At 42.1% G+C, this 14,606-nt stretch overlaps 2 protein-coding genes across 7 annotated transcripts in view; both read left to right on the forward strand.

Annotated features, from left to right (window-relative positions):
- Window positions 1-175: 175 nt before the first annotated feature.
- TMEM177 (transmembrane protein 177) lies at window positions 176-3,578 on the forward strand. Of its 5 annotated transcripts, none has more exons than XM_032445717.2 (3): window positions 176-212; window positions 1,715-1,961; window positions 2,428-3,578. In XM_032445717.2, exon 3 carries the CDS (start codon window positions 2,442-2,444, stop codon window positions 3,372-3,374), a length of 933 nt encoding a protein of 310 aa, XP_032301608.1. In that variant the 5' UTR covers window positions 176-212; window positions 1,715-1,961; window positions 2,428-2,441; the 3' UTR covers window positions 3,375-3,578. The 5 variants fall into 5 exon arrangements, with proteins under 5 accessions (XP_032301608.1, XP_085409361.1, XP_085409362.1 ...); XM_085553235.1 differs by having other exon boundaries at window positions 1,715-1,785; XM_085553236.1 differs by having other exon boundaries at window positions 1,715-1,760.
- PTPN4 (protein tyrosine phosphatase non-receptor type 4) overlaps window positions 176-14,606 on the forward strand; it is a 123,324-nt gene continuing 108,893 nt past the window's right edge. For both annotated transcript variants that reach the window (XM_085553225.1, XM_085553226.1), the window contains exon 1: window positions 176-212. The gene's annotated coding sequence lies outside the window, so the exon portion shown is untranslated. The remainder of the gene's footprint in view (window positions 213-14,606) is intronic.

Below are 14,606 nucleotides of genomic sequence, written 5' to 3' on the forward strand. Positions count from 1 at the left end.
GGTTTCTGGGCACTGGGGGGCGGGGAGGCGGCTCGACCCAGAGCTCGAGGCCAAAGCCGTGCGGTATGGCACACTGTAGAAAGGGAAAACAGCTCCGTTCTAGCTTTAAAACGCTCCGTTAAAAAGACGAACCCCCACCGCCCGCCTCTTCCTCTTCCGCCGTCCGCCCGTCGGAGCTCCGCCTCGGCAGCAGCCGCGGTGCGGGAGCCCCGGTAGGTGCGGGTGCGGGGCGGGGGGAGGCGATGCCGCCCTTTGCGCTGCCGTCGGGGCGAAATGCCGGCCCCAGGGCCCTGCTGGAGCTGGGCACGGAGCGGAGGGGCGGGAGGGAAAGGGAACGGCTTCTCCTCGTGCTCTCTTATGAATTTGTCTGTACGCACACGCAGCAGCAAAGAGTATTTCAGCTCTTGAGGGGGACAGGCCTATAAATCGTGGTGTAGCTTCACCGGAATTTAGTAAATTAAGCCTGAGTTTTCGGGGTATGCTCCGTATGAATCGCCACGTGGCTCCCGCTTGCCTTCCTTGCTACTAAGTTGCACAAAGGTTAAGAATACCATGTGCCTTTGGGCTTGAGGTGTGATGGTACAGACACCGAGCCTGGAGGGCTGGTGCTAACAAGTCCTGAGGGTATTTCTTCCTCTTATCTGTTCGTGGATGCTGACCGTCCTCCGTGGTGTGTTAGAATGCCACCAGTTATTATACTGAGCAATGCAAACGTAGTGAATAGTATACTTAAGTGCATCACTGTTTCTGTTAAGCACTCAGTGTTTGGTGCAGTATAAACATTCAAAGGTTCTTCCTGGGTGAATTTACAGTTTGAAAGGGCTTCAGGGAAGTGAGTTGTAACAACGTATCATTAAAACCCTGCCTTTAATTTAAACCCTTTCTGTGCCCTGTGGTTGTGCCCTGTTGATCGTGGTGGGTGTATCCCGGCACATCACACAGTGCTGGTTTGTGATGTTACAGCCCCCGGTTGTCTGCTCTGCCCTTTGTGGGAGGATATTGTTCAGCCTGGGTGGAAGAGCATATGGCAAAGTTTCAGCTGTTGCGGTTCAAAGCCCAGCAGCACAGCAAAACCCACCTTTGATGGTGCTCTGCAGTAAGGCCTCAGTGGTTCCATCCAAAGAGTTTCCTTCTGCCACCTCAGCTTCCTGTGAGGACAGCTGGAAATAGCGGCATCTGAAACAGCTGCAGCAAGATTCTCCCCAGCTCAAGTGTTAAGGCTCTGAGAGATAAAGCATTGCAAGATGCAGATGGGAATGGGCACCCAAGTGTCACTGAGATCTTTTGGACTTAGGCATCTAATTCATAGAATGGCTTAGGTTGGAAGGGTCCTTGAAAATCATCTAGTTCTATGCCCTTGCTGCAGGTAGGGTTGGATTAATCAGTAATTAATTGTTTATTGTGTTATATCTCCACAGTCATGTCATTTTAGGAGAGGATTCTGTAACTGCAGGGATTTTTTAAGAGATTAGAGCTCTTCCAGGCTCTAACTCATCCTATGGCTTGGTCCATAAAAGGGGCTGATACTCCCCAAGGGAAGCAGGAGCTGGCAGGTTGGAAAGTTTTTGTATTGATCAGCTGATTTGAATAGTCATATTCATAGTCATCTGCCCAGAAACAGTTTCTATCCCAGCTTCAGCCCTGAACTGCGTGAATTATTTGTCAGACAAATTATTTCAGATGCACTTTTTGTGTTTGTTTGTTTGTTTTTAAGGTTGCCACTGAAAGGATGCTGGTGTTTGAGATCAGCTGTTTGCTGAGTAAGGCAGAACCACAACCTGGCAGGTGAAATCAGAAAAGCTAGAAGAAGAACATACTGTTCTTTTTCTTTGCATTTTGAAGTTGATTATCCGTTAGAAGAAACTCCAAAGGCCAGTTCTGTCTCCTGAGATTTTTGAATCAAGATATGATCCCATTTTGGATATTGTAGTTAAGCTCAAGTTACTGAGTTTAGTTCTGAGGTAACTAAATAAAATTCTTGGAGATATGCTGTGGAGGAAGTTAGGGTGGATTCATCTAATTATTGTCTCTCTCTGGTCTGAATATCTGCAGTCCATTGCAATAGCAGAGTGCAGCAGTGGGATTGCTGGCAAGGAGTAGTGCATTGGGTAAATACAGAATGTCTATTGATTGCTGGGGGGAGGAGGAAGCGTGGTGGCTTTATTATTGGCTTTACCACAATGAATTGATTTACTGGAGGAGAAGGAGAAGTTAATTCTTTGTTTCAATTATCCTTTGTTGTTCAGAGGTCCCAAAATTAATGAGTATCGCTTTCTCTGTAGAAGTATTCTGTGTGTTGTTGATGTAAATCAAGGTTTGTTTCATCGGTTACTGTTCTCTGCTGTTTTTTACATTGTTTTTAAAATGCTACAGGGATGTGAGGCCCATTTAAGCACGCTTTAATTCCTGGTTTTGTGTTACAAACAGGTTAGGATTTGACTATGGGAGTGCGGTTCCTGCAGAAGGCATCTGTCTGGTTAAAGAAGCACAAGATGACTCTGTTGGCTACTTCTTGCGTGGGACTGTTTGGCGCTAACCTTTCCTATCATGTATTTCCTGAGCAGACGTTCAAACTGTTGCACGAGTGCTGGTCAGATGGGCAGCCAGCTGAGCTTTCTCAGAAGCTCTGTGCTGTCTTTCAGGATGTCCTTCAAGATACTGCAGTGAATTCCACCAACTACCAAGCTTTTGCAGCTTCTGGCTTCCACCCGGTCAGTGCTGGAATCCCCTGGCTGCCTGCGGGTTCTTTGGTGGGCATCCCTCCTAATTTTGATAGCACCGCTGAGGATAAAAGAGGAATAGTCAACCACGTTGTTGTGATTGGCGGCAGGGAAGTAGACTGGGAAAGCAACGAAGGTGTTGCTTTGAAGGAAGCTCTGACATTTTCACCTGAAGCACAGAAGTTTGCACTTGCCAGAGAAATTGTGTATTTGCAGAACAGCAGCCCGTTAGCAAGTGCAGCTGTAGCTCCAACATGCTTAGCTGGTACGTGTCTCTGTGGGATAGGTATAAAGATAGCTCTGGGTCTGTATTCTGGCCCCAGGATACTTCGCAGCATCTGTAACTTCATAATTGCTGCTGCTGGACTAATCCTCTATTACATTTCTTATGATGCTATGACCTATCACCTGGACTGCAAGGCTGACAGAGATGCAGCTACTGTATCAAAAGACTATGCCAATGGTGGGGTGGAATTTTATGACAAAATCCTGTCCCGCAACAGGATTCTTCGTGCTCTGATGGGCGAAGAAGGGACAAAAATATATGCCCCAAGTGGTAACCTTTTCCCAAGGTACTGGTTCAGACTAAAGTATACCCCGTACACTTACCGAAGAGATTTAATTGTTAATATTTTAAAAGAGCTCCAGGCATAGGAAGGGAGTGCTTGAATTTTAAACTTGTGAATTATGTATTCTCTTTGGAACACTGCTGTGCTGCTTTTTTTTTTTTCCTTCTTCTTTTCTGTGTCTTCATTAGAATTTTGGGGTTTATTTTTGCATATAGTTTGGAAGGAGTTATTGCGCATTCCGCGAATAAAGAATTTTCCCTTAAAATATTAAAGAGTTGCTTCAAAAGTGCTCCGCTCTGTGTGCATCTTAAATCACAAGACCACTGAGGAAGGGAGCTGCTCAGATGCTAATCTGGAGGTTGTGCTGCTCTGCTCCCCCTTGCTGCCAGTTCCAGGCTGGGAAATGGAAAAGGTAAAGTCAAACAGAGTTCATTATCTTTTAAACATGGGTAATTTTGTGCATTTTTGCCATTCCTCCTATGGTACAGCCCTAAGATGTTAAAACGACTGGGAGTCTGTGTTGTGCAGTTACATAAATGCTGAGACACAGTGCTGAAGTTCTTATTCCATGTAAATTCTTGTGGTGCAATCACCATTCTTCAGTAGGTAGACTAGTTATGCTGCCATTTACATGAATACAGCTGGATTATTATCTATCTAAATTTGTTTTCATCAGGATGTCACAGTGGCTGTAGTGAGTATGGGTGTCCCAACAGCAGGAGTGTGAAACCAATATCTGCCATAGGATGGGTGTTTTCTCACAAATGGATCATGCTGTTCAGAAGAGGAATTTCAGTTTGCTTTGATGTGGCTTTTGTTTCATTTTAAAATACAACTTGATTTTTGTCAACTTTTATGTCAAGGATTAAAGACGAGGTCAGAGAAGTAAGTCTATCCGTCACAACAATCAGTTGTCAATGTTTACTCAAAGTATCACTGAGTTCTGTTTTGCTTTGGATCACGTATTGACATGAAGTTGATATACTGACCACTGGGGCACTGGTGTTGCTTTACATTGCTTAAGCTGTATCTCTAAGTTGTTTGGGTTTCTGCTGTGCGATGGGTATTTTTCTGGACTATCTCTGATCACTCATTTGTCCTTGAAGAATCAGGTCATGAGATGCCTCTTAGATTGTTTCTGGCTGTGGGACATAAGTTTATTGTCCTCTTGACCTTTCTGAAAGAGTTTGACAGAATCTCCTGTTCTGTGGAATAAAGAGACTTTACTTTCAGGCTGCAGGTTTTCAAACCTTCAGGCTAAATTTTATTTGTCTTTTCTTCTAGGTAAATCCAATATAAAAGGTCAAGATCAAGGTTTGCTGGTTTAGTAATGTAGTGGCTTGAGGCTGGAATATAATTCCTGTTTTATGTATTCTGTGTGCTCGATTCATCTTCGTGCTACTCCATAAAGTCTGAATTCCATTAAATAACACAGGAGAGAACTTGGCCCACTTGTTTGGCTTAAGGAGTTCCTACTACGTAAAGAGTGCAGAAAGGAAATAGAGGAAATAGAGTCCTTATTTGAGATTTACAGCAGAAGCAATTTGAAGCAAAATTTAGTTTCAAAAATCTACCAGTCCTCACTGCTTTTCATCAAGGTGCCTGCAGCTAGTGCTGTTATTTGACATTCTCAGGCTGTAAAGCCCCAGTAATGCTAATGGATTTTGCAGTTGCGCTCTTTGCATTACTCTTCCATCTGGATTCTCCAAGCAGCTCCAAGTATCCGTAGGTGCTGTGTCAGATTTAGCCTTCTTTAAACTTGCTGTGGCATATTGGTGTCAATGTGGGATTGCAGGCTGGTTGTTCTGAGACATACTCTCTTGCCTTCCTGAGAGATGTGTTTACCAAGGGCTTGCACACCTGGGTCTCTGTATAGTCAGCCTCCTGTTCTAAAATCTAGCCATGAAATCTGGAAGCAGAGCCCCGTCTACAGGCAAGTGTCCAAATCACAACTGCTAATTAAGAGTTCCTGTAATTTTGGGAAGTGTGAATTATCCTGCAAACTCAAGTATATGGCCAAGAAAATACTCACGGGAAGTCTTAGAATATTGCAAAAATAGAAAAATAATGAGGAAAAGCAAGTTTATTTTGTGGCCCAGACTCTGTTTACAGATAATGTCATAGTCTTGAATAGCTCTGAAGCTGAAACTCAAAGGAGTTCATGGAGCACATTGTGGTTGTAACTGGCTTCTCCTAGTGCTCAAGTGAGACAGATGTTGTGCAGGTTTTCATGCAAAAAAACAACAGAAAACGTGAAGCAAAGGGAATTGCTAGGAGGCTGATATGAGAAGTTTCTGCCAAGCAAGTGTAGAAGCCAGAGTGTGAATGAAATAATGAACTCTTATGAAAATGGGTATTGACTGCAAAAATGAGGCTCTCTTTCTGTCTGTGCAGTAAATTGATTAGGGCATGAAGTATGAAGGGGAAATGACCACAATGAGGAGTTAAACTTATATGCAATCGCCTTTAAAGAGAGGTTTCCTTGGCACATTTATTTTGGATATTATCATGAATTTCTAGGTAACTGAAGGGAAAATGGTCTTTGTGACTTAATTTTTATATAAATGTAATGTTTGCTGCTACATAAATCTTTACAGGATAATGCTGCAGGAGATGAGAGCCCTGTGGATGCTTTGATCAGAATTCCCATTGGCGTGGAGAAATGCAGCTTTTCTTTCCCCATCCTAAGAGTGATGATGACTTGTCATCAAGGTGCCTTCAGCTTGTTTAATGGTCAGGAAGGTAAAGCTGTCAGAAGCACAGCAAGACTGAGAGCTGAGCAGTTTTCTTATAGCCAGGCAAGCAGTGGAAATAATCAGATTTAAGGTCAGTTTTGAATTGTCTCCTTCTGTTGCTTACGGGGAGAAGCAGCTTCAGAAGTGGCAGAAGTGAAACCTCCTTGTAGCTTGCATACAAATAACATGGCCCAGGGTATTGCCATGAGGGCTTCAATTGAAGTGCAATATCAATTTAGCCAACAGCACCTCTTATCACTGCAGAGCCCTGTTATCACCTCTTTTCACATTAAAGTGGCTTCCAGAACCTGACAGATTGGATGATGAGTGCTGACTGGAGCCTGCTGCCCTACAGGGTATGCTGGTGGTAGTGGAGATGGGAGCCTGGCTTCTGCTTTGCTGTTTCTGTAGCAGTTGTGAAATATCCACGGTGACAAAATGTGGCTTGGGTGGGTGTTGGGAGTTGGTTAAGAGAACAGGGAGGACATGATGGCTTCAAGGACATAATGACCTTGTGAGAAGGCTTTGTGAGGCAAGGGGCAGGGACCAGGTGGCGAGGGTCTCGAGTTGTCATGGTGTCTGGGTATTGTTAAACTGTTTAGCTGGGGGTGAAAGGCAGCCAATCATGTGTTGTGCCATGTCTGGGTTATCCAATGATATTATGTCGTGACTGCAGTTGGAAGGTATAAAAGGTTGTTCGTGCAATAATAAAGTTGTACTCAGTTGTTAACTCATATTGAGTCGTCTCTGAGCTCCACAATCCTGCTCCCGCAGGTGGGAGTGAATTAAAATGTATTAATCGAGTCATCGCCCTCTGACTGAATCACAGGTAGCTTTCATTAAAGGAACAAATGCAGAGAATCCACCCCAGAGTGAGTATTGCCATGCACAGCAGTTGTAGGCATCACTAAAACAACTGCAGGCATTTCCACTATGTGGAAATGCAACGCCTGCCAAGCAGCAGACACTGAGACAAGTATTTGGGCCACATCCCGCAACTGTTATCTGCTCTTGTTCATTAGAAGCTTCATGGAGCAGGTGTGATTACATTAATAAAAGTGTGATGAAGTTGCAGACAGCCTGCTGCATGTGCGTGCACCATGTTCTTCCTTGATTTCATTCATCTTAGCTGGAAATGGGTCTGAGAAAGGCAGAATGCTCTGGTAAGTAAAGGGATGGTAATTGTAGGAAGGCAAGATCATGGAGATTTCAGGATAAGGGGAATGCTTGCAGAGAAAGAGAGGAGCTGAATTGTTGCTGCTTTATTCTTGGTTCCTTTGCATTTCCCATTGCCCTGCTGCTCTAATTGCCTCTGCTGACTCACTTTGCAAGCTGCTGCAGCTCATTCACATAATTTAGGAACTTATTAAGCTCTCACTTGCTACTTGCACTTTCATTTGCACTACCTGCTTGCTCCCACAGTGCTTGCTAGCCAAAGACCACAGCAGCTTGAACTTCTCTTTTGTTTAATTGGGTTTAGACTTTTTCTTTTTTTTTCAAGGAAAAATGCCTTTAGCTAACTGAAAAGTAAGTAATGTGGTTAAAAACCTTCATATTTTGGCCATGGACAAAAGTAATAACCTTGCTTTTGAATTTTCCATTTAGCATTACTTTTTGAAATATGTATTTCTTGCTTGCAGTCGCTGGCTCCTTGTTCTCCTAGTTCACTTTTGATCTTAGTGCCATTTGGCAATTTTAAGATGCTGCTGTCCTCTCTGAGTCCCTGGGAGGGGACTCATAGATCCCTATTGCTGAAGGTTGCAGGGAACTTCACGTACTGTTGTAGTTGGGTGATTGATCCTGACTTGAGAAACTGGTGTTGTGCTGTTATGTGCTTGTACCGATGTTGCCCAGGTGTGTTGATGTTACAGCTCATGTCAGTTCAGTGCCACGCTGGGTCTGTTGGCCCAAACAGCCTGTGCTACTTTTATTCCCAGCCTGAGAAAAATGGAATTTTGCAAAGTCCCTTTACCACAAATAAAACTGTCAATATTGCTGTATATCATCTGAGACTGAAGCCATAATTTGTGCTATAAAAACTAGAATGTGCCCAGAAGTAAAAACTAGTAAATTACTCCACTATAAATATAAAGAACTGTGGTGACAGTGGAAGTAAAGACTAAACTATAATCTTTTTTACTATTGCAAAGCTCAGTTCATTCTTGAACAGAAAATGAATTACAACGAAACACGCTTTGTTTCTCAGGGGAGACTGAAAATTAAGATCAAGCTGCACTGTAAATAACGATGCCAACTTCTATACTTTTTTTCCTCAATTTCCTGACTAGACTACAGGCACCTATAAATATTTTAGAAAACAGAGCAGAGTTACTCTGTAGGAAGTTTTCCTTGTAAGATCTTTTCTCAAATGGGATGAGCTCCTCTGCCTCAGTGGCTGTGTTATAAAAGCGTGTTATATAATTCTCTGTAGATACCAATAGACAGATGTATTTATGGGTTTTGGAAACTTCATGTAATTTAAGCATGAAACTTGAAGTGTGTTTTGTAGTTCCTCATTAATAATAGTTGAGAATTATGCTCATCTAAAGCAGCATGCATAAATTCTTAATGTTCAGACATTCATTATATGCCTATGATGGTTAGAAGTTGCTATAGGAAAATAAAAGCCAGTGCTCCCAAAAGTTTATGTATATATACATATTTTCTTTATAACAATATGGAAAATTGTGTTCATCCTCTAACCTCTGGTTTCTAATTCTTCCTCTTAATCTATAGAAGCAGTTCTGAGTATTGAAAAAGTCGAATCAGAAATGAGACAAACATTTAATCGATACACTTTTCACTGAGCACACTGTCACCCTATAATAGGAAATGCTGAAGCCATCATTTTATAGTGGCTATAAATCCAGAGAGTTTTTTGTAATCACAGATTATTGATCTTAACAGTGTTCTCTTGCATCGTGTGCAAAGCTGGCTCTGGCATAGCTGTGGGTAGGTAGATGAACACAGTGTGTGCACGTTGGCTTTAAGACTTCAAAGCAGGTGAAAAGGCAAGTTTGTTTTTCCTTACCTTCCTGCACAGGACATGATTTGTGTTGCGAATCTGAACAGAACAAAAAATGACAATAGTACTTTATGGGATTTTCCATGTATTTGAGATTCCTTTATGTGAGTATAAAAAGAAAAATCTTAGCTGAAACTTCAGAATGGATGGATCACAAAAGGTAAATTTTCTTCTGGAGTCATGGGATGACTGAGTCTTTTATTAGGGGAAGAAAGAAAAGCACAAGTGTGATACCATGTTTGGAACAGGCAGTTCAGTTGGAACACGCACTTACTGCTCCTTGACCCAGATACAGAAGTGCTTGTACTGTAGAAGTGTTACATGGAAAGCGCAGAGGTAAGTTTTCCTGAAGTGAGAAGTTCCCAAATTACATCATGGTTGTCTTTGAAGTCTCTTTTATTCTGGAAATGGAAACAGGACTGATGCAGCTTTGAATCCTGCAGAACGCTCTGTGTGTGTTGTGGGAATAGATGTGTCAAAATTCTTTCCCCTTGCACTGAGCATTTTCATCTTGAATTTTCATAGCTGACATCTGGTATGAAAGAGTTGGTGCTTACCTGGTATTTTGTGGGTATCAGAAGTTGTCTGGATTCAGCTGAAACTGGGAGTGAAAAGTCTCGGAGGGGAAAAAAACAAATAGATCTACAGCACTGTCATGCTGCTTTTATTCTTGCTGACTTTCACCTTAAGTGGTATAAAATGAGTTTATATTGATGGCACTAATAGTGGCATTGATGTAAAACCAATCATGGCTATGTGGTGCTACAAACCAGTGATTGCCAATCAGTGGGCATCACCCAAGCAGTCTGTTAGGTATGCAGCTCCAGTGAGCTTCTGCTGGACACTGGAGGGGTTTGGTTGGTCTGCCTGTCTGCTTTGAGCAGCCCAAAGCTGTGTGACGAGGATCAAACACATCTCAAAGGGCTACTGGGATGTTCCTTCAGCACATGGCGGGAGGATGTCACATTGTGCTCATGGTGTGCTATCGTGTATGTCAAGGTGGTTGAAGACTTATGTTAAATCATCTCTTCAGGTTTATGATTTGTAGTTTTCAACTGTGAACTCAGTGAGATTAGTTAGAGAATGGTGGTGTAGGCAAGGATGAGAATCTCCACCTTGTGTTGTAGTGTGAAGGAAGTGCAGGAACTGTGGGGCTGGAAGGGAAAGACATGAAGAATACTGAGATGGGTTCCTGTATGGGGGGGAGCCTGGGCTGTATGTGTCATGCAGTCCAAGGAACATTTGCATCATATGTTCATTAGATCTAATGTGGAAAATATCCTTGCAAAGGAAGAGACTGAAACCAAGTAATCTCCTGAAGAGAATGACCTGACGTATAGTAGTAACTGGCTGCTATTTGGACAGGTTATTTTCTTCAGTGTGGAACAGTGTTCCTTCTACTTGCTTTTCAAGTCTTAGTTGTTTTTTTTTAATGTTGGCTTCCTAGAAAAGAAAAAAAACAAAACCACTTTTATTGCTAGTAAAAGAACCTAAAGAGGGCAAAGAGACTGCTACATGTTTCCTTATGATCCAAAAAAGTCTTTCCAAGGACTGTAGCATAGAAGCATTATCACTTTATGTGTCTTGTATGATTTTCCATCTTTATAATTTTGTTAGCACTTTGCAACTTCCTTTAAGTTTGGCTCTCTCCATGTTACCACAGAACACGCAATATACGTTTTCAACTACAAAGAGAGGCTTCCTGAAAACTGATGTGTAAAGCAAAGATCGTGTTGTCGCTGCTTTATTTGCTGTCACTTGTAGCTCCTGAATGGCTTAACAGGCTGCCAGCTATAAGCCAGAGATTCGCTAGTTTAGGAAGCAGCCTGTTCTGTTCAATATCCCTGTGAGTAACTTAGTAAATGCAGCATTTTCTCCATGCCTCTTTGCTGCTGCTAATAGATGATTTTGTGGGCCAAAGAGCGTTGATCTGTAAGGCAGAGAGCATCCTACATAAAAGCCTTAGTGTCAGACGTGAACTTTCTGTACCTCTTGGCAGGCTGTCACACAAGCATTGGCAGCAAATCGTGGTGAGTGTATGTGCTTGAGTGGTTCCTGCTTAGTGGGGGACTGCTTGATGTTCTCTCAGAAAGATAACTTTTTTTTCAGGAATTCAGTGAAGTACACAGGTTTGGAGGACATGGTTGCATTTTGTGGAATTAGCCAACTGTGTTATTCACAGTCTGGGACTTTGTGGTCCAGCTAGCATTATGTCTGCTGTTCATAGTCCTTGTTGGCTTGCAGAGTGCCAGGGCCATGCTGGTAGGAAAACCAGTGTAGCCAAAGGGCTTTATAAGTGGGAGTCTGACTGAGGAAAAGGGCGGCTGACCCAAGAGTGCTATTAGCTCTTATAGCAGAATGAAGTCTCCACACTGCCACAAATATGATTTAGTTACCACAAAAGGATGGCATGTCATTTGAGTCAGTTGGTTTTGGCTAGATTGGAGACCTGGCTTTGCTTACAGTCTGGTGTAAGGTGTATGCTGCAGGTATTTCATCAGCTGGGATGCTTTCTTTGGTACAATGAACTCTGGCCCTTTAGCAACATTCTGTTTCTCCAGGAAGAATTGAATCACCCTTTGGTAGTAAACACAATTTTTGCTTGCGCCAAATCTGCCACTCAAGAAAATAGTGGCAGAGAACTGAGTATAGATCCAAGGTTTCTAATACCTGTCCCTGTTGAGAGGATAAGTTCGCAGAGGTGCTCTGTTTTGTGCCAAGTGGCGTCCATTTACAGAGAATCCCCTTTAAGCCAATTTTATCTCCTTTGCAGCATCCCTCCATCCTCCTGCGTGGCTTCAAACAGGAACATTTGTAATTTTCATCTACATTGCCAGTTGAGGGTTAATGCTATCAGCATTATGGCATTCCCATGGCAGGAAGATCCAACCCTGATTTGGTGCTGAAATACAAAATTCAGTCCCTCTGGCTCAAAAGTCGCCTTCAAGTCGAGTCTTCCTTATTCCCCTTCTACTTTATACATACAGGGACAGAAGAAATGCTATGATTATAGCTTATGGAGGTACTGCCCCAAGAATCTCACAGAAAAAAATGTGCCTCACTGTAGAGATACCAGGAAGAGGCTTAAGCAATTAGAGAAAAATAAATAGATCTTGATCTATTGAAGCAGATTTGTTATGTCATTGCTGAAGGTGTTGTCTCCAGAAGTTAAGAGTGTTTGCAGCTTCTCTGCTCTTTCAGCATCACTTTGGGTGTTTCTTGTCTAGAATCTCTTATTTTTAATCTGAATGGACACAGTCTCCTCTGGTAGTTTCAGGTGGTAATATTATTTGTCATTTCTTAGGCTCTGGTGTTGTGAAGTGACCATTAAGAATTGTCTGCTGTTGATATAAAGGTATCTTATTTTTAATGATAACAAAGTGGTTTCTGTCTTTGGTAGGGTGTAGGCTCCTGTCCTTGTCACTGGGAAGATAATGAGAGGTTATCAGATGAAAGGTCCCAGGGTGGCTGGTTTTATCAGATGTAATTGTTATTGAAGTTACACAAGAGATGCCATACATTTCTGTCAAAACTGATTTTGAACCACATGTTTACAAGAGAATCCTTGTCAGTATGTTTAGAATGAAGTTTGCTTCCATGTGCACTTTCCATGCTGGAAATTCTCTCCCTCAGCCCATCTTGAAATTCAAAGGCTGAAGTTTTAAATCTGTTTTTATTTACTGACCTGAAGTTGCATGGCATATCTGCACCCCTTCAATCAGGAACCTGGGAGGGTCCAGTGAGAGCTACCAAAATGATCAGAGTCCTGAGCACAGAACCCATATGTAGAAGCGTGAGGAGTTGGACTTAGTTGGAGAAGAGTTGGGGTTAAGCTGATGTGGCAAAATGAAAAGTTGAGGGTCTGGTGTTGGATCTCACTTAGAGCAGTTGTGCCAAGCTGATACTAATTGCCAAATAGTGCTGCTAATATATTCAGAGCAAAAATTGGGTCATATATAAGTCATTATTGCGGGTGAATTCCACCTTTCAGTTCTGCAGTAACTTTTCATATATTCCTTTGTGGTGATTTTCATGGGCCGACCCACCCTCTAGTTTTGTCACACTTTTCCAAGGTATTTCTGTGGTCCACTGACACATCCCATCTACAGAATTGTGCCTTTCACTACACTCATTACTTACTTATAAATTAATTTAACAAATCAGGTTGGTCTTAGTATGATACAAACAACTATATGTGAGAAAGAAAAATGACCAAATATTTCTATTCTTTGTTTTCTGTCTCTGAGCCAGCTTCCTATTGACTGGTATCCCCTGGCTACTTAGTACTAAAAGAAGCTTTTTGCTACTAGTGTATCAATTTCCATTGAAACAGAGTTGTTCGCTTCTGATCACTATTGTATCAACTCAAGGAACTGCAGAGTACACAAATGCCACCTGCTTTGGCAAACCCAGGTTGTGAAATCCCAGCAATAAGCTTCAGCTTTTTCTGGTCTCTAGGTAATGAAAACTGGCATAACTTCCCTGTTTTGGGTGACTTGTGTCCAGTGGGAATCTGGATTTTTATTGGCAATGGCCATAAATGGGTAGCAGGGATCCAAGAGTGGATCCAACAAGCAGACCTCATGCACAATTCTTGACTTTTCTGCACCATTTGAAAAAATCCACTTTTCCTGTAAGTATGCCTTGTTTTAACATGTTCCGTTTCTTTTTGATGCTCCGAGAACATCTTTGCATTGAGAAAATAAGTTTTTCCTCTCACAGTTTCCCACAGCTAATCAATTATTCAGTATTTGAGAACTTTGAGGTTTCTTAGGCAAAAGTGATAGGAGTGATGAAAAGTCACAACACATGATACCACAACTCACATAAGTGTGGGCATGAATGATTTATTTGGGAAGACAGTATTCATCCTTTTATTTTGCATGTTCAGTGGGACTCTGTTGGACACAAATCATCTGTAAGTTGTATTTTATATTAAAATGCAGAAATTAGAACATGTTTGTACCTTTGTGTATGTTAGAAACTAGTGAAAGCTTTGAATAATGGGCTAGAAGCATTGTTGTTATCAATTAAATTTACTTATCTGAAAACAGCAGTTACAGGAATGTATACCTTCCCCGAGTTTTAGATCTGTGTATTTTAATAGGTCACAAAGTGGTAGATGGTTTGACTGCCCTGAAAGCAGAGCTAATCTAAACAGAAGGATTTACAGGCTGACAAGGAGCAAATAATGAATATTTTATGCATATATTCCTGTTACTTGGATTTGTTCTGATCATGATTACACAAGGTGGCTGGCAGCTTTCTATTCAATGCAATAGCACTTCCAGTAGATGTCCTTTTTTCTTTTCCAAGCACAGAGCGGTGGCTCTCACTGCAGGATAGAACAGGAGCAGTTAAAACATCCATATCTTGACTGCTGCCTGAGGAATTTCAGAGTGCTGTACGTGCCTCACATGGGATGGGCAGAAAGACAGGCACCAGTATAGCCCCTGGCACAAGGGTTCTTGTTATCATCAGCCTAAATATGCCCTATTTAGCCTGTTTTGTTTGGTGACTGGCAGTAACAAAAATATTTTTTTTTAGGGAAAGCATT

This window comes from Coturnix japonica, chromosome 7, assembly GCF_054131305.1.
Source record: "Coturnix japonica strain WE chromosome 7, WE-NBRP24, whole genome shotgun sequence".
Lineage (NCBI taxonomy): Eukaryota > Metazoa > Chordata > Aves > Galliformes > Phasianidae > Coturnix > Coturnix japonica.